This window comes from Myotis daubentonii, chromosome 15 (assembly GCF_963259705.1).
Source record: "Myotis daubentonii chromosome 15, mMyoDau2.1, whole genome shotgun sequence".
NCBI lineage: Eukaryota > Metazoa > Chordata > Mammalia > Chiroptera > Vespertilionidae > Myotis > Myotis daubentonii.
Window position 1 is genome coordinate 28,541,358 of NC_081854.1, and position 26,524 is coordinate 28,567,881.

At 41.3% G+C, this 26,524-nt stretch overlaps 1 protein-coding gene, 1 long non-coding RNA gene and 1 pseudogene across 2 annotated transcripts in view; 1 reads left to right on the forward strand and 2 right to left on the reverse strand.

The window, feature by feature from the left end:
- TDRD12 (tudor domain containing 12) overlaps nt 1-26,524 on the reverse strand; it is an 84,045-nt gene that overhangs the window by 13,901 nt on the left and 43,620 nt on the right. Inside the window, exons 15-23 of the mRNA XM_059667046.1 lie at nt 26,146-26,331; nt 24,383-24,539; nt 23,766-23,893; nt 22,243-22,434; nt 21,671-21,799; nt 13,439-13,556; nt 11,850-11,989; nt 11,507-11,727; nt 8,821-8,920 (exon numbers count right to left, since the gene is read on the reverse strand). Of these exons, the coding sequence (XP_059523029.1) occupies nt 8,821-8,920; nt 11,507-11,727; nt 11,850-11,989; nt 13,439-13,556; nt 21,671-21,799; nt 22,243-22,434; nt 23,766-23,893; nt 24,383-24,539; nt 26,146-26,331 (1,371 nt within the window). The remainder of the gene's footprint in view (nt 1-8,820; nt 8,921-11,506; nt 11,728-11,849; nt 11,990-13,438; nt 13,557-21,670; nt 21,800-22,242; nt 22,435-23,765; nt 23,894-24,382; nt 24,540-26,145; nt 26,332-26,524) is intronic.
- On the forward strand, nt 19,364-20,244 carry LOC132216371 (uncharacterized). Its single transcript, XR_009448737.1, has 2 exons — nt 19,364-19,928; nt 20,047-20,244. It is a non-coding gene; the product is annotated as an uncharacterized LOC132216371 (long non-coding RNA).
- Nucleotides 20,505-21,489, reverse strand: LOC132216372 (cell division control protein 42 homolog; annotated as a pseudogene).

The following is a 26,524-nucleotide window of genomic DNA, read 5'->3' on the forward strand; positions in this document are numbered from 1 at the left end:
GCAGCATACCTACATTTCATCCTCTTCACAGCACATCTTTCTTACTCGCCTGTCCACTGTGGACCACCCCCACTAGAATGTCAGCAGAAAGAGGACTGGTAACATGTCAGTCACAGTTCCCAAGCCAGCCATTCTCCAGCACCCCCGTGCAGAAAGCTGCCTCAGTAAACCCTCAGTGCTTACTCAAGCCTGCCCCACCTCAGGCAGGAGTTCAGTATCCCTTCCTGCTTGGCAACGATCCTTTCCCAGGGAGACTTCTCCCCTATGGTTTAGAGGCCCCATCAGCCTGGCATTCCAGTCAGTAGCCCACTTGGTGACAGCAGTCAGTGAACATGAGGCAGTACGGAGGATGAGAAAAGCTCACTACAATGTTACGAGAAATGGGCAGGGCGCAATACATACACCAATAACAAAAATTTTTTAAAAGACGTACAAAGAAAAAATATACTAAAATGGCACTGTGATTGTTTTAGAGTGACAGGAATAAAGAGGAGAGTTTCTTCCTCCCATACTTCCCGAATAAGAAGGCTTTATGTCAAGGAGAGGGGCCTCAGCACACACGGGTAAACAAAGTGCAGGCCGCGCTGGCCTCAGCTGCAGCAGTCCCCGCCGTAGGTCACTAGCACATCCAAAGACACAGGCTGGCAGAAAGGAGGCAGCAAAAAGCAGCTTGTGAACTGGACGCTCTCAACAGGAGAGCATGAGGCCTGCAGACAGGGTAGGGTTATCAACTTGTCCTGATCGATCTCATACCATCCTGTTTTCAGCACTGAAAGTCCCACATGCCAGAACTGCCACCCCCCCAAGTCTGGGCACCCCGGGGGGGGGGGTCCCTTCTCGACACCCCACCCCCCACCTGTTTTGATTCCACTCTCCCCAGTACCTATGCACACAACTAACTCAGTTTGTTATGGTCACAGGATACAAGGTAAGGGTAAAAAATCAATTGTGTTTTTTTTTAAGGGAGACATCTGTAATACTTCCTTTTTAAATACATTTTTATTGATTTCAGAGAAGAAGGGAGAGGGAGAGAGAGATAGAAACATCAATGATGAGAGAGAATCATTGATCAGCTGCCTCCTGCACGCCCCCTACTGGGGACCAAGCTTGCAACCCAGGCATGTGCCCTTGACGGGAATCAAACCTGGGACCCTTCAGTCCACAGGCTGACACTCTATCCACTGAGTCAAACAAGCTAGAGCTCAACTGTATTTCTAAAACAACTAGAAAATAAAGTTTTTAAAAAAATTCTCAACCAAGGATATGATTTTTTAACATAATTTTATTGATTTCAGAGTGGAAGAGGAAGAGAGAGATATAGAAACATCAATGATGAGAGAGAATCATTGACCGGATGCCTTCTGCTCGCCCCACACTGGCGATTGAGCCTGCAACCTGGGCATATGTCCTGAAGAGGAATTGAACTGTGACCTCCTGGTTCATAGGTCGATGCTCAACCACTGAGCCATACAGGCTGGGCTAGGACATGATTTTATTGATTTGACACACACACACACACACAGAGAGAGAGAGAGAAAGAGAGATGGGGGGAGAGAGAGAGAAACATCAATGGGTTGCCTCCCATACCCACCCTGGCCAGGGATCAAACCTACAACCTAGGTATGTGCCCTGACACAGAATCGAACCCTCAATCTTCTGGTGTACAGGACAATGCTTCAAGCAAGTTTTGATTTTCAAGTGGGAGAAAATATTTGCAATATATCTGACAAAGGATATCCAGAATATATAAAGAATTCTTAACTCAACAAAAAGAAAACCCTAAATTTTAAAAGTGGACATAAATTCTGAACAGAGAGTTCATAAAAGAAGAGATACAAATAGTCAATAAACAGTGAAAAGATGTCCAAGCTTCTTTATCACCAGGGAAATACAAAATAAGATATCAGTGCAATTCACCATAGCTAAGATCTGGAAACAGCCTAAGTGCCCATCAGTAGATGAATGGATTAGAAAACTGTGGTACATCTACACGATGGAATACTATGCTGCTCTAAAAAGGAAGGAACTCTTAACATTTGCAACGTCATGGATGGAACTGGAGAGCATTATGCTAAGTGAAATAAGCCAGTCAATAAAGGAAAAATACCACATGATCTCACTCATTCATGGACAATAGAGACCATTATAAACTTTTGAACAATAATAGATACAGAGGCAGAGCTGCCTCAAACAGATTGTCAAACTGCAGCGGGAAGGCCGGGGAGGGTTGGGGGGCCGGAGGTAGGGGGGTAAGAGATCAACTAAAGGACTTGTATGCATGCATATAAGCATAACCAATGGACATAAGACACTGGGGAATAGGGGAGGCTAGGGGACTGTCTAGGGCGGGGGGATAAAATGGACACATATGTAATACCCTTTGTAATACTTTAAGCAATAAAAAAATAAAAAGAAAAAAAAGAAAAAGAAAAACTTAAGAATGCAAAAAAAAGAAAAAAAGATATCAGTGCAAATGCAACAGAGTGGCAAAAATTAAAGACTGAGAATACCAAGTACTGATGAGATTGTACCAACCGGAATTCTCATATGCAGTGCTGGTGAGAATGTAGCTTCTTATAAATATCCACTTATCACATGACCCAGCAATTTCACTCCAAGGTCTTACTCAAGAGAAATGAAAATGTATAAAAGACCTGAAACACAAATGTTCATGGCAGCCAGAAACACAAACCACCCAAATGCCCATCAACTTGTGAACAAACCATGATAAACCCATATAAATGGAATCCTACTCAGCAATAAAATAGAGCAACATAGATGAATCTCAAAAGAATTAAGCTGATAGAAATGAGACACAAAAGCCTACATACTGTATGAGTCCATTAATATGAAATTCTAGTAAAGACAAACTGATAGTTACAGATCAGGGGTTACCAGGAGTTGGAGTGGGGAAAGGACTGAGTGACGTCAAGGGGGAAAGGAGAGACCTCACTGGGGTAATGGAAGTTTTAATATCATGATGTGGTATTGGTTACATGATTATATATGTTTATCAAAACTGAACAAACTAGCCCAGCCAGCGTGGCTCAGTGGATGAGTGTTGATCTATGAATCAGGAGGTCACGGTTCGATTCCCGGTCAGAGCACATGCCCGGGTTGCGGGCTCGATCCCCAGGTGTGCGGGAAGCAGCCAATTGATGATTCTCTCTCATCATTGATGTTTCTATCTCTCTCTCCCTATCCCTTCCTCTTTCTCTCTCTCTCTCTCTTCCACAGTCCCCGGTCAGCGTGCTTGCAGAGGGCAACCGACCAATGTTTCTCACACCAATGTTTATCTCTCATATCAATGTTTCTCTCTCTCTTTTTCTCTCTCTAAAAATCAATAAAAATACATATCCTCAGGTGGTTGAAAAAAGAGAGGCTTGGTTAGAAGGGTTCTGGGAAGATGGCAGTAGTCAAGTGTTATATTTTTTTATCATCCCTAAATCTCCACATAAAGACAGATCAATGAGATAGCAAACCAAAAAGTCAGGGAAACAATTTGCAATTAAAACTGACCAAGTATCCCCATGGACCCCCATATAAAAGCAGATAAGGAAGACAGGGAGAAAATCTAGGTGACCTTGGATTTAGCAATGAGTCTGTATGCAACACCAAAAGCACAATCCATGAAAGAAAAAATTGGAATGTTGGGCTTCATTAAAATTAAGAACTTCTGCTCTTGCAAAAAAATACTCTAAGGGGAATGAAAAGACAAGCCACAGACTTGAAGAAATTTTTTGCAAAATACATATCTGATAGAGGGCTGGTATCCAAAATATACAAATACTTAAAACTAAACAATAAGAAAACATACAATCAGAGAACCAAGATGGCAACATAGGTAAATGCTGGTACACACTGCCTCCCTCAACCACATCAAAATTACAACTAAAATACAGAACCACCATCATTCAGAACTGCCCGAAATCTGGCTGAATGAAAGTCCCACAACTAGAGAAGTAAAGAAGGAAATACACTGAGGTTGGTAGCAGGAGTTGGAGGTGCAGAAAAGGCTGGTCCACACGCATGTGTGCCTTTTTTTTAATTGGGAGAGATGTTGTCAAGGCCTCCTGTGAGAAGTAGGGGGTCCCAACCCCATACCAGACCTCCAGCCCAGGGTCCCAGAACTGGGAAGAGAAGCCCCTATAACTTCAGGCTGTAAAAACCAGTGGGGATTGTGGCTGAGTGACAGGGATGCTACTGGAGTCCCAGAAGTTCCTCTTAAAGAGCCGGCACACAAGCTTACATGGTCCTGCTTCTCTGAGCCCCAGCGCTAGATGGCAGCTTTGGGACAATCCAAGGATATCTGGGGAGGAAATGGACTGTCTGGCATGGGGGCAGGAACTTGGAGTCGGCTTTCTCCCAGACAGAGGTGCTCGCAGGGATCATTGTCACTGTGCTGGGACTTCCCCCATCGCAGAGCTGACTGGCAGCCATATCTGAGTTTCTATCAGCATAGCCCATATTATTCATTCCATCCTGGTGATTCCCTGAGACCCTACCCCATCCAATTTGCAGCCCCACCCAACCTGTTTGCAGTAGCTTTTCCATATGAATGGCCTGTCCTAGCTTAGGCTTAAACTTTGTTAAAATCTCTGGAAGCAGCAACAGCTGGCATCAAACCTATCAATAAAAGGCCCAAGACCTGGCACTAGCACCAGCCTGCCTTGCTTCACAGCTAGGCTTTGCCTGGGCACTTCCTAGCCCAATACAAGTAGCAGCCATCTGCAGATCTCTTTGTAGTTCCTGCCAGGTGACCCCAGGCAGTGGCTGACTTTGCACCTCCTGGGAAGCCCCAGAGTCAGGGCCACCAGTTGACAGCTTCAGACCATGCCAGATTACAACACGACACACTCAAGGGGCAGACTCAGTGAGCACCAAAGCCCCACTGAAACAAGTCCTGCTCCACAGGGGTGTCTCCTGCACAATAGCTCTCCCATTGTGGATGCAGCTGGTCCTCACAGCCAATTGGCCTGGAGGTCAATTCCTCCAGTGACACCAACAGCAATCAAAACTCAACTACAATAAGACTGTGCAGCCGAAACCGGTTTGGCTCAGTGGATAGAGCGTCGGCTTGCGGACTGAAAGGTCCCAGGTTCGATTCCGGTCAAGGGCATGTACCTGGGTTGCGGGCACATCCCCAGTGGGAGATGTGCAGGAGGCAGCTGATCGATGTTTCTCTCTCATCGATGTTTCTAACTCTCTATCTCTCTCCCTTCCTCTCTTTAAAAAATCAATAAAATATATTTTAAAAAAAATAAGACTGTGCAGCCCCTTCCCACCTCGTTCCCCCTCGCTCCTCCTGGGTCAGAGTGTCCCTGCGCACCCCATGGGCCAGAGCTGCAGCGAGAGCAGCTTTCCCCAGTCCCTCCCCTTCGCCTCCCTCACCCCCACCCCCACCCCGGCGGGGAAAAAAAAAAAAGACTGTGCACACAGCCCACAAAGGGGCACATCTGGAGTGCCTAGATCAGATGACTGGGGAGGCTGAGCTAATGGACCCTAAAGAACACCTACTACACAAGGCCACTCTACCAATTCCAGGAGACATAGCAGCTCTACCTAATATAGAGAAACAAACACAGGGAAGCAGCCAAAATGTGGACAAAGAAACTGTTTATTCTTGTACCTATATTTTTGTGGAAATATGAACACCGTAAAATGGTCTGCACCTCCTGTGACAAAGAAACATGTCACAAATGAAAGAAATGAAAGCAAGCAAACTACTGGATACAGAATTCAAAACAATGGTTATAAGGTTATTCAAGGGTCTTAATGAGAGTTTTAAGGGAATTAATGAGAGCTTCAAGGGACTTAGTAAGACTTTCAAGCATCTTAGTGAGAATGTCAAAGACACGAAAAACAACCAGTAAGATATTAAGCATATACTAACTGAAATAAAGAATAATTTACAGGGATTCCACAGGAGAATACATGATTCCAAGAATCAAATCAACAACTTAGAATATAAAGGAGCAAAAAATACCCACTCAGAAGAGCAAAAAGAAAAAAGAATCCAAAAATATGAAGATAGTGTAAGGAGCTTCTGGGACAACTTCAAGTGTACCAACATTCACATTATGGGGGTTCCAGAAGGAGAAGAGAGAGCACGAGATATTGGAAAACTATTTGGAGAAATAATGACAGAAAACTTCCCTACCTGGTGAACGAAATAGACTTACAAGTCCAGGAAGCACAGAGAACCCCAAATAAGAGGATCCCAAAGAGGCCCACACCAAGACATATCATAATTAAAATGCCAAGGGTTAAAGACAAAGAGAGAATCTTAAAAGCATCAAGAGAAAAGCAGCCAGTTACCTACAAGGGAGTGCCCATCTGACTGTCAGCTGATTTCTCAACAGATACTTTGCAGGCCAGAAGGGAGTGGCAAGAAATATTCAAAGTGATGAACAGCAAGGACCTACAACCAAGATTACTCTACCCAGCAAAGCTATCATTTAGAATGAAAGATCAGATGAAGAGCTTCACAGACAAGAAAAAGCTAAAGGAGTTCATCACCACCAAAACACTATTACATGAAATGTTGAGGGGGAGGGGGCTAAGGAAGAGGGGGGAGAGGGGAGAGAAGGAGCAGGAGGAGGAGGGGAAGGGAAGGGGGAGGGAGGAGGAGGTGGAAGAGGAAGAAGGGGAGGAAGAGAAAAAAGATGAATAATAAAATGGCAATAAATACATATCTATCAATAACTAAATTTAAAAATCAAACAAACAAGAAACCTAATGAGCAAAATAAACTGATGAATAAAATAGAATAAGAGCCATGGAACAGATTCACGAATCTCAGAGGGAAGGGGGTTGGGGAGCAGGGAGACATTAACCAAAGATCTTATATGCATATATGCATTACCTATAGACACAGACAGTAGAGTGGTGAAGGCCTGGGGTGGGGCGGGAACAGGGTAGTGGGGGGCAATGAGAGGAAAAAGGGAAACATCTGTAATATTCTCAACAATAAAGATTTAAAACAACATACAACCAGATTAAAAAATGGGCAGCCCAGCCAGTGTTGCTCAATAGTTAGAGCACTGGTCTGTGCACTGAAGGCTCATAGGCTTGATTCCCAGCCCCAGGGCATGTGCAGGAGGCAATCAATCGATGTGTCACATCGATGTTTCTCTCTCTCTCTCCCTCTTCCCTTCCACTCTCCCTAAAAATCAATGGAAAAAATATCCTGGAGTGAGGATTAACAACAAAAAATAGGGCAAAACACCTGAACTAATATCCCACCACCCACCAAAAAATATATACAAGCGACAAATAAGCATATGAAAAGATGTTCAAAATCATGTCATCAGGGCCCTGCCAGTTTGGCTCAGTGGATAAAGCGTCAGCCTGCAGACTGAAGGGTCGCAGGTTCGATGCCAGTCAAAGGCACATACTTCAGTTGCAGGCTCGATCCCCGGCCCCAGATGCAACCAATCAATGTGTCTTTCTCACATTGATGTATCTCTCTGTCTCTCCCCGTCCACTCTTTAAAAATAAATGGGAAAATATCCTCGGGTGAGGATTAAAAAAAGACAAAACAAAACAAAACTATATGTCATCAGGGGAATATGAATTAAAACAAGATACCACTACCATCCTGACCACCTTGGCCGGTATGGCTCAGTAGACAGATCGTCAGCCCACGCACTGAAGGGTCTTGGGTTCGATTCCCAGTCAAGGGCGTAAACCTTGTTTTGCAGGTTCGATCCCTGGCCCTGGTTGGGGCGTGTGTGGGAGGCTACCAATCAATGAGTCTCACATTGATATTTCTCTCTCCACCTCCCTCCCTCTCTTTCACTCTCTAAAATTCAATGGAAAAAATAGCCTATTAGAAAGGCTAAGAGCCAAAAAACACTGACAACATCAAATGCTGGTAAAACTCATTTACTGCTGGTGGGAATGCAAAATGGCACAGGCCCTTCAGAAAACAGTATGGCAGTTTTTTACAAAACAAAAGGTCTGACTATACAATCACACTCTTTCGTATTTACTCAAGTAGTTGAGAAAACATCCATGTGAGAGAGAAACATGAGGATCGATCCTGAAACCTGGGTATGCGCTCTGACCAGGAACTGAACCTATGACCTTTCGGTGCACAGGATGACACTCAACCAGGACAATAAATCTGTTGTTATGAGTCACCCAGTTTATGGTTTGTTACAGCAATCACCGAAAATGAGTATAGCACAACAGATATACTCTAAGACAGTGGTTCTCAACCTTCTGGCCCTTTAAATACAGTTCCTCATGTTGTGACCCAACCATAAAATTATTTTCGTTGCTAATTCATAACTGTAATGTTGCTACTGTTATGAATCATAATGCAGGATGGTCATAGGCGACCCCTGTGAAAAGGTCATTCGACCGCCAAAGGGGGCACGACCCACAGGTTAAGAACCGCTGCTTTAAGGGAAAGGGAAGGTGAAAAGGAAATCAAGCTCAAAAAGTAATAAAAAGGATTCAAAAGAAAACTCAGCAATTCTACCTGCATCTCAGAATTTTCCTCAAAGCAATAATCATGGATGCTCTGAAAAGACTCATGTGGTCAATGCATTATTTTTAATAATCCCTCCCCCGCAAAAAACGCTCTTTCTGAAATTGTTGAAGGGGTTTATCCACTTTCCCAATTTGACCTTGGTTTTCTAAATAACCTGGGAGCCTTCTAAGGATGGGTGCCTATTGTTAGATTAATGGTGGTAAATTAATACTGACCACTGGAAATCACAATTATATTCTACTAAGATTCTGCTGCTTAAAAAATATGTTCATTAAAATGACCATTAATCATTCAACAAAACAATCTTCAACAGAACTTACTTTAATGTATCCAAACAATGGTATAGCCTGGTTGGATAATTTTCTTGGATTGTCTATTTCTGGATTAATATGGTGTCGATCAGGACAAATCCTTTTGTCTCTGAAAAAAAGTACCCAGATTTTAATATCAGAGATGAATCTATAATTTAAATCAGAGAACTTTTATTTGAAACACTTTAAAAGATAATATACTAAATACTTCAAATGACACTAACAATACATAAATATGTGAAAAGGACCCTAAATTTTAATTAATGCTGAATTAACGAGTTACTTCATTGTTTCTTTAGACATTTTTTAAGTGTGATACATAAATGAACAAAATGGATTTCCAAGATAGACTCTGAGCCATTCCTTAGCCCAAGCATGTCAGAGTCACAGCCTGCAGGCCGCATGCCTCCTTTATTTGGCCCATGTTAGCCTTTGAGTTTGACATGCTGGCCTTAACCCAAACTTAGAAATAGTTGAAGCTTCAGTTCTAAAAGTCAACATTCTATTTAAAGGCATAGTGGAAACTGCTGATAATAACCTGTTTAATGTAACATAGATTTAAAAAATACATGTCAAGTTATCTTAAAATTACATTAAATCTAATAGATAAATTATTAGACACCTACTACCCAGTCCCAGCCATCCATTTATGTATCAAGTAATGGCATTATGTCTGGGTTAGGGAGAGGCTCCCATACTGTTAAGATATCCATATTCTCCAAACTGATTTACAGAATCGATGCAGTTGCTATCAAAATTCCAGCAGAGTTTTTGAACAAGTTGACAAACCTGTTCTACAATGTATATAGAGATGCAAGAGACTTACAGTAGCCAAAACAACCTTTAAGAAGGAAGGGCAAAGTTGGAGAACTTAATATACCAGAGCCAGGACTCACTATAATATATGCTACAATACTTGAGAAAAAAATAGACTGGTATAAGGGTAGACAAGTAGACCAAGGTAACCGAAAGAGTCCACAAAGGGGACACATACACTGTCATCTGGTTTATGTTAAAGGCACCAACTCAGTGAGGACACAACGATGATTTAAATAAATGATGCTGCAGCAAGTGATTACCCATTTGGAAAAAGTAAGCGGTGCCTCGAAGCTCACACTGTACACAAAAGTTAACTCAATATGGATCACACGCCTAAATGTGAAAGCTAAAGCTACAAAGCTTCTAGAGCAGCGGTTCTCAACCTGTGGGTCGCGACCCCTTTGGGGGTCGAACGACCCTTTCACGGGGGTCACCTAAGACTATTGGAAAACACATATATAATTACATATTGTTTTTGTGATTAATCACTATGCTTTAATTATGTTCAATTTGTAACAATGAAATTGGGGGTCACCACAACATGAGGAACTGTATTAAAGGGTCGCGGCATTAGGAAGGTTGAGAACCACTGTTCTAGAGGATACAGGAGACTGTCTTCATGACCTGGAGACAGACACATATTTCTTACATAGGACATGAAAAACAGTAGCCACAAAATACTTCGTCAGTATTTAAAATGTCTGTTCATCAAAAGACTATTAAAAGAGTGAAAACACAAGCCACAGACTGGGAGAAGATATTCTCAATGCATATATCTGACAAAGCACTTCTATCTAGAATAAATTAATTAATCCTACAAACCAGTAAGAAAAAGATAAACACCCATTTTTTTAAAAATGGGCAAAAGACCTTAACAGGCACATCACAAAAAGAGGATTGTCTAATGTCCCACAAGCATATGAAGAGACAGTCAGCATCATTATTAGGAAAACACAAAAGAAAATCACAATGGTTTACCACTACACCCCAGAATTCTAAGTGTTGGTGAGGATATGAAGCAACTCAAACCTTCTCACACGTTACTGATTTTTTTTTTTTTTTTTTTTACGTTACTGATTAAACCGTAAAATGGTCAAGCACTTTGGAAAAGTTAAACATATGCTTATCCCATGATCCAGCAATTCCACTCCAAAGTATATAATCAAGAGAAATGGGTTCATATTTCCACAAAAATATAGGTACAAGAATATTCACAGCAGCTTCCTATAAAATAGCCCAAACTGGAAACAACTCATAGGATCATCAAGAGAATAGATATATACATTGTGTTATCTTCTATATACTGTATATAAAAGCCTAAGTGACTGGTATGACCGCCCAACCGGCTGATAGCTATGATGTGCACTGACCACCAGGGGGCAGGTGCTTAACACAGGAGCTGTCCCTGATGGTCAGTGCGCTCCCACAGCCAACCTCCCGCGGTCCCTTCCCCGAGCCAGTCAGCCCCGATTGGGACTGGGCAAGATGGCCCCAATCAGCCCTGATCATCGGCCAGGCCAAGGGACCCCACCCTTGCACGAATTCATGCACAGGGCCTCTAGTATCCCTATAATAGAATACTGAGCCACTAAGTAAACAAATAAGCAAAAGGCTGAGATACATAACAACACAGATAAATGACACAGATATTAGGTTGAATATGAAGTAAAAAAACAAGCAAAACGGATCAATGTTGATGGATATCAGGAGGGTGTTACTTCTGGAGGAAGGGAGCGTGAGAGGGTCTCTGGGCGCTCTCTCAGAGCCAGGTGGTGGTTTACATGGGTGCACATATGTCACAAGTCATCGAGCTGTAAACTGACCACCTGTGCCCTTTACTGTGTATCTCAATGATAAAAAAAGATGCCTGACTTACTTGCAAAATCCAAAAGCCTTAAGGTACGGACAGAGAGGCCTTCCGGCTTTCTTGTCCTCCTTGGCTTCTAGAACGCCTGCAGTAAACTGATACAGCTCCGAGGGAATCTTGGCATCTGCTCTCTCCAAGTACCGCAAAACACCCACAGCATGGCATGAACTTCTCTCCGTCAGCAGCAAGACAGATTTGGCCTTTTTACCTCCCTGTTTTGCAAGAGAACCCTTAAAATCGGGGTGAATAAAGGAAGTGGATCATCCACACCAGTCTGAACAACAAAACCTTGTGGATTCTGAATTTTTTATTACACAGTAAAATGTTTAAAGATAATAAAACATAATCAAACCTGTTCAGTTAAACTCTGAAAATGATCAGACATGCAATATAGGCGTCCACCAAAAATTTTTGGTGAGGAAGGAAAGCTGAAGTGAATCACACACGTGGCATCAGTAATGGCCAAGAGTGGTATGCAGTCATCAGTTAAGGCTAGAGAAAAGGATACCGACAATTTCAAATGAGACTAGGGTATTACTGCACTCTACCAAACAATTCCAGCAACCATCTATAATAATCTATAATAATAAAAGCATAATATGCTAATTAGACTGAACGTCCTTCCTTCTGGACAAAGCCACGGCGGGCAGGAGCCGAAGCAGAGGTGGGTTGGAACGGAGGCAGAGGTGGCTGCCACGGCAGCAGGGGCCAAGGCCCTTGCATGAATTTCATGCATCAGGCCTGTAGTACTTCAATACATTTCTTTATTGCATTTTACTTTTTAGATACAAAAAAGCCTTTTCCTTTAAAAAATATATATATTTTTTATTGATTTCAGAGAGGAAGGGAGAGGAAGAGAGAGAGAGAAACATCAATGATGAGAGAGAATCATTGATTGGCTGCCTCCTGCACGCCCCCTACTGGGGATGGAGCCCACAACCCAGGCATGTGCCCTGACTGGAAATCCAACCGTGACCTCCTGGTTCATAGGTCTATGCTCAACCACTGAGCCACACCAGCCAGGCTCTTTTTCTTTTTATTTATTGACTTGAGAGAGAGAGGGGAAGAGGGGGACGGGGAGAGAGAGACATCGCTTTGCTGTTTCACTTGTTTATGCAGTCACTGGATGCTTTTTGTATGTACCCTAACCAGGGATGGAACCCACAGCCTTGGCATATCAGGCTAACACTTAACCAACTGAGCTACTGGCCCAGGGCTTTCCCATTTTTTCTAATACATGTCACAGCCCTGTGATTAAATTCCAGAGAAAAGTGGTCTCCTTTTAGCTTAAGGAAAAAAACCCTCTTTTTGTTGAAAATTTAGGCTGCCCATATCTATTTTAACATTTATTTTATACATTTTGACTTTTAAATTTCTAATACTAAATGTCACCATCATTTATGACACGCTTCATCACAGGCACGTGTGTATATGTAAATGAGACAGTGATCCTCAAGCTGGAACTCCAGGAAGAATGTCTACTCTAGACTAAGGAAGGTTGCTATCTAATGTCCTGAGAGCCAGGGGGGGAAGGGGAGGTCTAGATCCACTTTAATATTAAATGTTTTAAAAATCTTTTTTAATTGATTTTTAGCGAAAGAGGAAGGAAGAGGGAGAGAAAGAAACACTGGTGTGAGAGTGAAACGTTTGTCAGTTGCTTCCTGCACGCGCCCTACCGGGGATCAAGCCCGGAAGCAGGGCATGTGCCCTAACAGAAAACCGAGCCGGAAACCTTCCAGTGCCCAGGACAACACCCATCCGAGCCACACTGGCTAGGGCAACGTTAAAATCTTAATTTTCATTTTGGAATTCATCTTAACAAATTCTCAATAAATCTGGGAAATGATGAGAAATTTGGAGATGAGATATAGAAATGAATTGAAGGCATGATTCCTAATACCTCTGCCTTCTCTAAATATAAGGAGAAATTAAAACACATACCTAATACAATGTGAGAGCCAGAACTTAACTTCTTCTTCCACTGTTCTGATACACTTTTTAAATTAAAAACCATCTCTTTATGCATTTTCAAGCAAAATATTGAACTGCTTTCTACCACCTGAAGATGAAACCAAGAGAACAGTTCACAGTCAAGAACATAAACTTGAATTTAATTGTTCTGTCAATAATCATCAATATAAACCATTTAAAATTATCTATGAGGGTATTGTATCACTGATCAAATAATTCTTATGAGATGATTGTTGATTTAAATAAATCTATTCCCAAAATTCCCTAGTTTAGATCTAAAAATTTGCTCAAGTGAAACAAATATTATTTTGCTTAAATTATTTTCCTTTTTTTTCAAATAATGCACACATGCATGTGTGTGTATGTATATGTGTGTATACACATATATACATACAAATACATGTACATACAGTAGACCCTTGAACAACATACAGGCTAGAGTGCTGACCCCCCATGCAGTTGAAAATCCGCTTTTGACTCCCCAAAACATTAACTACTTATAGCCTAGTTTTAACAAGCCTCTTGAGAACACTCAACACACATTTTGTATGTTATCTGTATTATATACTGCATTCTTACAATAAAGCTAGAGAAAAAATATTAAGAAAGTCAAAAGGAAAAGAAAATACATTTACAGAACTGAATGTATTTATTGAAGAAAAAAAACACGTGTATTGTAGATTGCACTGCTGTGAACATAAGGGTGCATATATCCCTTCTGATTGGTGTTTTGGGTTTCTTTTTATTTTCCAGTTTTACTTTTTTTTCAGGTTTTTTTTTTTAATTTCAGAAAAACGATTTTAAATATAATGTTACATGCAACAAACCTTAATATTTCAAGAAAAACAATCTTAAATATAATGTTACATGCAATAGAAATTAACATCTCAAGAAAAACGATTTTAAATGTTACATGCAATAAACACCAATTATTCCAGGAAAATGATCTTACATATAATATTACATGCAATAAACATTAATATTTCAAGAATAAAAGGATTTTAAGTATAATATTACCAAAACTGTACTAACATAGTATGATATCACAAAAGTTGTAGGAAAATCTGCAAATAACAGGAGTACTTCTATTCTAGTATATATTTTTTCTCTCTGGTTCTATTTTTGTTCATCAGTTTACGTTGTTCATTATATCCCACAAATGAGTGAGCTCATATGATATTTATCTTTCTCTGACTAGCTTATTTCACTTAGCATGACGTTTTTAAAGTCTACTTTGTCAGATATGAGTATTGCTACTCCAGCTTTTTTTTCTTTTCCATTTGCATGGAAAATTTTTTCCATCCCTTCACTTTCATCTTGTGTGTGTCTTTTGTTTTGAGGTGGGTCTCTTGTAGACAGCATATAGTTGGGTCATGTTTTTGTATCCATTCAGCTACCCTACAATTTTGATTGGAGCATTTAATCCATTTACATTTAGGGTTATTATTGAGAGGTACTTATTTATAGCCATTTTAATTCTGTATGGCTATGTTTCTCTCTCTCTGTTTCTTTTCAGCAATCCCTTACAGCAATCCCTTTAGCATTTCTTGTAATGCTGGCTTGGTGGTGATGCACTCCTTTAACCTTTTTTTTTTTTTTTTTTTTTGTCTGGGAAGCTATTTGACCATCTATTTTGAATGATAGTCTTGCTGGATATAGTAATCTTGGTCTCAGATCCTTGCTTTCCATTACCTTGAGTACTTCATGCCATTCCCTTCTGGCCTGTAGAGTTTCTGATGAGAAATCAGGTGGCAGCCTTATGGGAACTCCTTTGTAGGTAACAGCTTTCTTTTCTCTTGCTGCCTTCAAGATTCTCTTTGTCTTTAATTTTTGGCATTTTAATTATGATGTGTCTGGGTTTGTTTGGGTTCTTCTTATTGGGGTTCTCTGTGATTCCTGAACTTATGTGATTTTTTCCTTTACCAGGTTAGGGAAGTTTTCTACCATTATTTCATCAAACACCTCTATTCCTTTCTCCCTTTCTGCCTCTTCAGGCACACCTACTATTGTTACGTTTCACGTTGTCCCACAGCTCCCTTAAGCTGGCCTCCTGTTTTTTAATTGGTTTTTTCTTTTTGGTTCTCTAATTGAGTGATATTTTCAACTCTGTCTTCTAATTCACTGATTCGATCTTCAGCTTCCCCTAATCTGCTGTGTATTCCTTCCAATGTGTTGTGATATGTAGTTCTTTATCTCAGACTGTTCTTTTTTCATAGTTACTATATCTTTTTTCATACTGTTAAGCATTTTTAACATCATTACTCTGAACTTGTTTCAGATAAATTTCTTATCTCTGCTTCATTTATCTCTTCTTCTGGAGAATTCACTAGTTCTTTAACTTGGGGGTTGTTTCTTTGTTTCCTCATTTTGGTTGTCTGTTTGGGTTTGTGACTATGATTTAGATCAGGGGTGGGCAAACTTTTTGACTCGAAGGCCACAATGGGTTCTTAAACTGGACCGGAGGGCCGGAACAAAAGCATGGATGGAGTGTTTGTGTGAACTAATATAAATTCAAAGTAAACATCATTACATAAAAGGGTACGGTCTTTTTTTTCAATAGTTTTATTCATTTCAAACAAGCCGTATCCGGCCTGCAAGCCATAGTTTGCCCACGGCTGATTTAGATAGATCCTCTATACCTCTCAATTTCTAGTGCAGTAGTTCTTAACCTTCCTAATGCCATGACCCTTTAATACAGTTTATGTTGTGGTGCCCCCCAATTTCATTGTTACAAATTGAACATAATTAAAGCATAGTGATTAATCACAAAAACAATATGTAATTATATGTTTTATGATGGTCTTAGGCGACCCCTGTGAAAGGGTCGTTCAATCCCCAAAGGGGTCGAACAACCCACAGGTTGAGAACCACTGCTCTAGTGCAGTACAGTGTTAAAGGCTGTTCTGACTAATTGGATCAGGCAAAGACTCAAAGCCTCCAGAGACCACCTCTGTATAGAGCAGTGGTTCTCAACCTTGGCTGCACATTAGAATCACCTGGGAATCTTTTTAAAATCCTGATTTCTGCGCCTCATCCTCCAGAAATTCTTTGCTATGGGGTGGGGCCACAACATTAGTAACAAAGAAACAGAATTTCTGGAGGATGAGGCCCAGAAATCAGGATTTTAAAAAGATTCCCAGGTGATTCTAATGTGCAGCCAAGGTTGAGAACCACTGGTCTAGAGCAGTGGTATTCAACCTGTGGGTCTCGAATCCTTTGGGGGTCGAATGACCCTTTCACAGGGGTCACCTAAGACCATTGGAAAACACATATATAATTACATATTGTTTTTGTGATTAATCACTATGCTTTAATTATGTTCAATTTGTAACAATGAAAATACATCCTGCATATCAGATATTTACATTACGATCATAACAGTAGCAAAATTACAGTTATGAAGTAGCAACGAAAATAATTTCATGGTTGGGGGTCACCACAACATGAGGAATTGTATTAAAGGGTCATGGCATTAGGAAGGTTGAGAACCACTGGTCTAGACTCTAGAGACTAATAAGATTCAGACTTGAATTGCCCCCAGGTAATCGTCCTCAGGTGTGGCGAGAGTATTTCCAACAGGGTGGGGCAGCTGCTTCTGCCTGGAGGCTAATTGTTACTTTAATCTCTTAAGTGGCCTCAGGGCAAGGTGTTTTCCAATAGGGTGTGTTAACTGTCTGACTGTCTTCCCTCCTTTCCCCCTCCCCTTGCCCACCCCCCCACAAGGCGATGTCTATGTGGGAAAGATGTCCTCCGCTGTGTAAGGGAATGACTCAGCCCAGGAAACTTGGGGTGTCTGCCTTCTGAGCTCTATCCCCCGAGTCCCCAGTCCTGGGTTTTGCTCTCACAGCTCCAGTCCACTTCACCTTCCCTCTGCCAGAGCACAAGGTGGGTGACTCCACAGGGAATTTTTGTGCATTGGCCCTTTAAGAGGGTGCCTGAACTTTCAGCTGCCATTCCCTGGTAGACAGCACCCCACTGCTTTTCACAGCTAGATGCTATGTGGGTACCCTTCTCATTTTGGTGCTCTCTGTTGGGGAGCCCAGCTTTGGGAATAGGTCCCAGAGTTCTCCATGGTACAACCCCCCCTCCTCCCCACAGCTGAGATATCTCTCCGGGACTTCAGTTGCCATCTGTGGGTGCCTGGCCAGCCCTTTGGCGCCTCCACCCCTCCTACCAGTCTCTATGCTGTCTCCACCTTCGGTCCTTGGGTATCAGGGTTCTCTCCAGTGAGTTTTCCATTAATTATTCAGGAAGCCTTTCCATATTTCAGTTGTAATTCCAGTTTGCTCCTGGGAGCATGTCCATGCAGCATCCTCCTCCTCTGCCACCATTTTTAATCTGGTATTTCAGGTTTCTTAGAATATATTCCTAGAAGTGGGATCACTGGCTCAAATGGCAGTTCCATATTTAATTTTTTGAGGAAATGCCATACTTTTTCCCATAACGGCTGCACCAGTCTGCATTCCCACCAGCAATGTACTAGGATTCATTTTTCTCCACACCCTTGTCAGCACTTTGTCATTTCTTGGAGTTGTTGATGGTAGCCATTCTGACAGCTAAGATTTGGAAACAGCCTACATGCCCATCAGCAGATGAGTGGACAAAAACTATGGTACATTTACACAATGGAATACAACTCGGCTGTAAAAATGAAAAAACTTACCATTTGCAACAACATGGATGGACCTGGAGAGTATTATGCTAAACTAAATAAGACAGTCAGAGAAAGATAAGTATCACATGATCTCACTCATATATGGAATCTAATGAACAAAATAAACTGATGACCAAAATAGATCCAGACATAGAAGCATGGAACAGACTGACGAATTTCAGAGTGAAGGTGGGGCTGGGGGGGTGGGTAGGGAGGGATTAACCAGGAACTTATATGCATATATGCATAACCCATGGACACAGAGAAGAGTGTAGTGAAGGCCTGGGAGAGGCGGGTGCAGGGTGAAGGGGATCAATGGGAAAAGAAGAACAAAAACAAAGGGACCATCTGTAATACTTTCAACAATAAAGATAAATTTAAAAAGAAAAAAACATTTGTAAGTTGACCCATGCAGTTCAAACCGGTTTGGTGTTTCGGGTTGTGTTAAGAGTTAACTGTATATCTATATGTATACACCAAATTTATGGCACTATTATCAACAGGAGCTTTTTAAAAATATATATTTTTATTAGAGGCCCAATGCATGAAATTCATGCAAGAGTAGGCCTTCCTTCCCCCGGCTGCCAGCACCAGCTTCCCTCTGGCACCTGGGACCCAGGCTTCCCTTGAAGTCCTGGCTTCATCCAGAAGGTCGTCTGGAAGGACGTCCAGTCTAATTAGCATATTACACTTTTATTATTATAGACTGATTTCAGAGAGGAAGGGAGAGAAAAAGACAGAAACATCAATGATGACAGAGAATCACTGATCAGCTGGCCCCTTCTCCCCAACATGACCCCCCACTGGGGATCAAGCCTGCAACGCTCACTCGCATCTTGACCTCCTCGTTCATAGGTGGGTGCTCAACCCTGAGCCACACTGGCCAGGCTCAACGGGAGCTTTTTAACATCACCTGCTAGTTCATTATTGCTCTAATGTAATGTACTACTGATTATTTTATTTTGTATTCAGCCTCGTTTCTACATTTTAGCGTTAATTTATACACAATTAGATTAAATAAATCTTTAGCCAATTCATGAATCGGATCCTTCGAATGCTCTGCCGAGACAAAATAGAAAGCCCTACCCGCCACCCGCCACCCGCCACCCGCCCCCCCCCCCTCCAAAGGTTTGCCTCAGAGGAAAGGCCGCCCCACCTACTCGGCCCCTCCCCTCAGCACAGGCCTCCTGCCACCCTTTTCCTTTTTCTTTCTTTTTTTTTTTTTTGAAGGGTTTTTTTGTTTGTTTAATACATCTGAAAAGAATGCATATACAAAGAATTGAGACACGAGAAAGCATTGGTTCAACACTAATGAAACTACAAAAATTAGGATTTGGGGAGGGTGGAGAATATTACCTAAACATGTTTAACAATGTTGGAAACTGCAACCAAAATAAGCTGATAAAATCCCTATTAACACTTATGAAGAGTCTTCATAAGACTCTCTCCATGGTTTTGATTAAACTAGAGCCTCAACTGGCTGCTCTAGGGTTCCTCATGCAAAACAGAAAGAAGGGGACTCCCCTGACTGGTCCCCATGCTGTTAAATGTTCTCCCCACCCCCACCCCACCCCTAGCTTCTTAATGAAGCGGGTCTCCATCCTCATAACTTGAAGAGGATGTGAATCATTCCACAGACATCTGTCTTCTAGCACCCCTCATATATACCAGGTCTTCGGCTGTGTTCTAGGAACACCATACCATACACTATTAAGCTGCACATCTATGCTAAGCATATAAAACAAGGACTGACAAGGAAAAAAATTTTTTAATTATGTACTTAATCCATTTGGTATATTTCAAAAGGTGCAATATTGCCCTGACTGGTTTGTCTCAGTGGATAGAGCGTCGGCCTGCAGACTGAAGGATCCCAGGTTCGATTCTGGTCAAGGGCACACACACACACACACACACACACACAAAGGTGCAATATTTTCTTCATTTATCAGTGAAAGAAGTTAGACATTAACTTCAAAAATAAAATCAGCAAACGGCTAACAAATTTCCTTGAAAGTCAGTCACGTATATAGTGCATCCTAGAAAAGAGGAGGGGCAAGACAGGTTCCACCCACTTTCATGAGTTTCATCAAATACTGAACCTACTCAAGGGTGGAGAGAAAAAGCAACTTTCAAAAAGGAATATGTTACTAAATGAGGCGTTTACTATACTCCTTCCTAAGGGCACCTGTGGGGAACATGTTTTCTAAACTAGATCTAGGAAGTAGAATGTGGAAACACTCCATCCTCCTCACCTAAAGAGCTGTCCAATGGTTAACGGATTTTTTTAAAATTACTAAATAAAAACGAACTCCACACACACACCCCTCCCCTCCCACCGCAAAAAAAAAAAAAGAAAAACCCCAAACAAACAAACAAAAAAACAACTAGATGTCTCAGATCACTCTCCAGAGTGGAAGCCGGGAGCAGCTTCAACAACCCGAATTAGTCTGTTACAGAGTCATCATAAGCATGCCTTGCTTTTAAACAAAACAAAAAACAAAACAAAAACTAGTACTGATCACTTTTCTGACAATACACAATTACTCAAAATTAACCAGTATTGAGAGGGGGAAAGGGACCGTATCTGCGGGCCTGTTTCACACGAGTGCATGTGGGTAGGTGCAGGGCATTTGTCATTACTGCAAAAACGAATTTTAATTTTTAACCTTTAGTTTGATTTAAACATTGCTTTTAGTATGATGCCGAAACCAGCTGTGTAGAAAGGGCTCTGGAGAGATGTTCATAGCAGCACACACCTGCGGCTCTCCTTCGGTTCTGGAGGCTCCAGGGCAGCCGATCCTGCTTCGTCAAATACATTCTTTAGGCCTTTCTGTGTGAGTGCAGAACACTCCACATACTTGACAGCCTTCAGGTCACGGGCCAGCTTTTCAGCAGTCTCTGGAGTGGTAGGTTTCTGTTTGTTCTTGGCAAGTTTCTCAGTCAGAGAGGAGTCATCTCTGAGATCAATTTGGGTCCCAGCAAGCAAGAAAGGAGTCTTTGGACAGTGGTGAGTTATCTCAGGCACCCACTTTTCTTTCACATTTCCAAATGAGGATGGAGAGACCACTGAAAAACAGACTAGAAATACATCTGTTTGCGGATAACTCAGCGTTCATAATCTGTCGTAATCCTCTTGCCCTGCAGTATCAAAAAGTCCGAGTATGTGGCTCTCCACCAATCATAACTGTGACTGCATAGTTGTCAAAAACAGTGGGTACATACTCAGATGGAAATTTGTTTGTTGTGTAGGATATCAGAAGACATGTTTTACCAACAGCACCATCACCCACAACAATGCACTTAATTGTCTGCATTGCTGAAACAGTTTTATATCCACTTTAAATATTCAAATCCAATGATGACCTCAGCCTCTCCACCATGCCTGTCACCCTTTTTCATTTTGCAGCAGAACCCATTCTGATGGATGCTGAACTTGTAAACTTTTATTCCCGTCAAATATTTACTCAATAATTCTGATGACTCGAGATCCAATCACAGTTTAAACAAACAGCAAGAACATTTATGTGTTCAGAAGGGATAGGGCTCACCTTACACACTATTTCAGTTTCACCCACAGAACAGGTGAAGATCAAGGTCTTCTGTGCCTGACTTGGAATGAAGTCAAGAGTCTGGAGTAAAGTAGAGGTTTTTTCACTTTCTAGGCAAAGATGTACCACCTAGTAAGGAAATACAGAAACAATGTGATTTTTTAAATGTTTAAGGTGCTCCAGTTTTACTTTACTTAGGCAAGTTATGATTTTAATACAAAAGGATGTGTAGGAAACCCATATAAATTTAACTTCCCAATTACAGATTTGCTGATGATATTAAAGCTATAATCCTATATAATAAAAGGCTAATATGCAAATTGTCCCCTCAGGAGTTCGACCGACGGGGAGTTCAAAAGCTCGCTGGCGTGCACTGACCACCAGGGGGCGGGGTGGAACGAAGGAAGGCTCTGGCTGGCAGCCGGGGGAAGGAAGGCCCCCATCTGTCCTGATTGCCAGCCAGGCCTAGGGACCCTACCCGTGCACGAATTTTGTGCACCGGGGCGCTAGTCTTTTAATATTAAGTCATGACACATTCATTAGCACCCCACCACGCCCCCATGACTCATTACCTGTTGGACACCGCCGTAGAGAGCAGCCTCTTCCATGGCAGTGATCACGATGTAGGGGTCATTCATGAACTCTTTGATTAAATGCTGTATATGTCTGTTCCAATGAACTCCAACTGCAACAATTTGATGTGGTGCAGATTCCCTTTCTTCAACTTCAATATTTTTTTTAAAGTTATCTAATATAGCAAACATCTAAAAAATTAGTATAATTTAATTTTTATTTCAAAAGAGATTAGTTTGACAAAACTTAAAAGGTAAAGGATTGTATATTTTCTGTTTTCAGAGTGGAGAAGGCCTTTACAAACATAAAAGTAACAAAAAAGGAAAAAATGCTAGGTGCAAACAAAATTAAAACATTAACATCCAGGTAAATACGTGTAACATATGTACCAAAGGATTAACACCCTTATACAAAAACTTATACAAACTGATTAAAAAAGACAATCCCACCAACAGAAAATAATAAACAAGCAATTCATTGAAGAATGAGTACAAATGGCCAGTATGAATTCATGCTCAACTTAACAAGTAAATAAGGAAATACAGATTAAACTAATCCGAAGCCATGTTACAAATCAGACTAGAAAAAAAGCTGGACTGAGGCCTCCCACTGCCAGGGGTGCAGGGAGGGCAGCGTGGCAGCACGTTGCCTAAGGGAGTGTAAATTGCTTCCAGAAAGGCAACTGTACAAGGCAGTCTTCTGGATATTAGTTTTGCAAATAAGAATTGAGATTCTAGAGGCATTCAGAAACCCTGCGCAGACCGACAGAGTCAGTATCTAAAGCTTGGACTTGAACCTGAGGCCATCACTGCTCCCAAATGACTGCTCTTGGTCATCATGTTACACTGCTTCCAACAAATGTCTTATAAGAATTCAGTCCTTGATCCATTAATCCCCTTTGTAGGAATTTACCCTATGGGAAATGTGCTAAAAAAATGTATTATGTTCTGAAGCCACACACACACACATACACACACAATGTTAAATATCTAAAAATAAGACAATTACAAAATAAATTATGTTATGTCCATAGAATTCAATATCATATGGCAAGTAACAATCACACTGTAGAATAGTAACAATACAATGCTATTTACTAAAAAATGCAACTTATAAACTACCACAGAAAGGTACTGATATTATTAATTCCTATGACAAGGAATTACAAAAAAGAAAGAACTACCCCAGAATAGTGATAGTGATTTCCTGAGTGTAAGATTATGGATGTTTTCAAGTGCTCTCCTCTATTTCCCAAATTTCTAATATAAAAATTGCTTTTATAATCAGAAAAATTTTAAATAATTTCGAAAACCTCCATAGTTTTGCTTTTCAAATAGAACACTGGTAAGAAAAATTTCAGAAAAAAAATTCTCTCTTCTTAATCATAGAAATTAAAGAGAAAAATTTTTAAATTAACCAGCTTCTACCACAAATAGACACTCTTCTTGAACCCTAAAAACAATGAACACTTTAGTTTTATATATTTGAGTAGTAATGATATCTAAATGGATGCCTTACTTACTTGTTCATTAGCTTCAAAGAATAATACTTCCACCTCATCCAAAATGAGGTGACAGAGTCTAAGAAATAACAAGCTTTGGTATCTGAGAAGTCTCAGGAGGCTATGTGGTGTTGTAACCATTATATCACCTATATTTTAAAAGAAAAAAAAATTAACATTTTAGATTTTCCACAGGTTTTTCTAACATTTCCTTTCCTAAGATTCCACATACTTTCTAGAGATGCCTTCTAACAAAACAAAAAGTTGCTTTTCTTACTCAGGCGGGTGAGGCAAGAAGTTTACCTGCCCAGCTAACCCTGCTCATTTTGGGATTAACTACCTGGGCTCCCATCACGTTCTGCACAACTAAAAGACAGGGAGCGTTTAGTCAACATCTAACGAACAGGAGGCGTCAGCAGGTAGGTCATAAATGAATGAAATCACAGTTTTCTCTTTTTCTCACAGAGATAAGCCAAGATAAACCTTCATCATCTATACCCATCGGAACTGACAGGGGCGGTCTGAGCTAGTGACCATGGCTGCATCTCTCAGCTCCCTGACACCTGCAGCTCCCGGCCTGCTGGGCGGGGTCCCACTGTGTTCGTAGGGAAAACCAAACAGCTGGGAAGGATGCTTACAGCCCCTTGGAAGCTTCATATGTTTGGCTTCATCTTTGTGGAGTCCAATTGTTAATAACATAGGATGAAGAGGCCTGGAGGACACGCCATAGTCTCCCAATAACTCAAAAATAAATTGGGCCTTTTTCCACCCAGGACACAGGATGACTGCCAGAGGCTGCAAAGACAAACAAATCCACATAATTTTGGACACAAGTTAGGAATCAGACACATTATCTGTGAAGCATGTAGACACTTTGTCCAGAGTAAGCACTATATAAATTTTTATCATCATCACATAGGTCAGAAAAGTTAAACTATAATTTCATCAAAAAGGACTGAGACACATTGGCTCAGACTTTGTTAGGGCTTAAACTAAGCACTTTACAAGTATTAATCCCCTTAGTCCTTAAAACACTCCTACAGGACAGAACCTATCGCTACGTCATTTCACAGAGGCAGCGTCTGTGGCACAGAGAGGGGAAGTCAGTTGCCCAAGGCTGCACAGCTGACACATGGTAGCAACAAGATCTGAAGCCAGGCAATCTGGCTCTACAGCTCCTGCTCCTCAGCATAAGGGTGAACTAACCGCTTCCTGAAAGGGACCTTTAAAAAGGTTAACATCTCTTCCTTAGGTGACTGAGTTTCCTGTAGCACCATCTGAACCCTGCCCTCCACTCTGCCACAGATATCCCCCGAAGGCGCACAGCCTGCCGAACGCCTTCCTGCACACCTGCCCGCACCTAACTGAAGGCAAGGGGAGACGGCTTTCCTTCACGCAGGTCCCGGGGAGCGCCAGCTTCCAGGTGTCAGCCTAAAAGCAGGCTGACCAGGGACATGCAGAGGCAGCAGACAGGACACAAGAGACAACACCTGGACACCCCTCCTGGCCCAGCCAGGTTCTATCTCCACACAAGCTGCATCTCATCAACGCGGTCAGCTACTGACTGACTGATGGATATAAATGTATCCATTTAGTTTTATTAAATCAATACATAATAACTTAGCCAATGCAGATTTCCAAAGGAAAATCATTGCACTACCTAGCATAATTCGAAAAATAAACTGTCATCTTTTCTAAAACGCAAGTCCAAGTGTCTTTTCGTACTGCTATTTCTCACCTTGTAATGAGGGGCAGAACAATTTGCAGGGTGTCCTTTGGGATAGGATCTGAGACAAAGGCCACACCCAGCAAAGCAGATGTCACTACCCCACTATCAAATATCTCATCCTCACACCCCATTTCTCTCCTCGCCATCATTTTTCTCAGCTATCTTCAGATTCTGACACATGGGAAAAACAAAGTAGGTTTATAAAAGTGTGGGGGTGCTATGAAAATATTTGAAAGAATATGAGACGATGACAGAAAACCTACATTCTAAGCTCACTTCTTGTCACACTTGCCAGCTGTTAAGAATTTAAACCAGTAACTTCCCATTAATTTAATTTTCTCATCTCTAATACTGGTGAAAAGAACACATGGCCTGACCATCTCATAGGGTAGCCAGGCCAACTAGATAACCAGTGAAATACTTTTTATAAACTATCTATTTGTCTCTAAAAGCTGGACTCGCTTGACTCAGCAGATTGCCCACAACTAGGAGGTCAAAGGTGAGAATAGTGTGAGATGACTGTGATCAGATAAAAGTTTCTCATGGGACAGTTTCTGTCCTGACAGTTTGAACACCAAATGAATAATGTAACCTAAATTTTACTAAAGTTAGGTGTAAATTTTAAAAGAAATATTTAATCCATTTTGTTGTGAAACAAAATTGTCAACTTACTCCGTTTCTACTTGGTAATGACTTGTAGCAGCCCCCTGTTTGCAAAAGCGTAAGCACTGGTGGAAGGTACAACAAAGGGTCATTTCCACACTGAGAAATGACAACCACGTCACAGCCGCGCGCTATGGGAGGCCAGGAGTAAGATTCAGTGTGGCTAGGTCCCAGAAACTTATTTCTTTGAAGAGCCTACAAAACATCAATAACCAAAAACCACAATAAACTAATGAAAACCCATCTCGTTGCTCATTTACCCCAACAACATGTATACGTTGCTCATTCTGGCATTTTCCACTGAATCTTTTCTAGCACCAAAGTCCTGCTAGAAGATTCTTGCTTTTCTAGGCTCCAAATTAAAGGATCCAACTGACCGCCCAGCTGC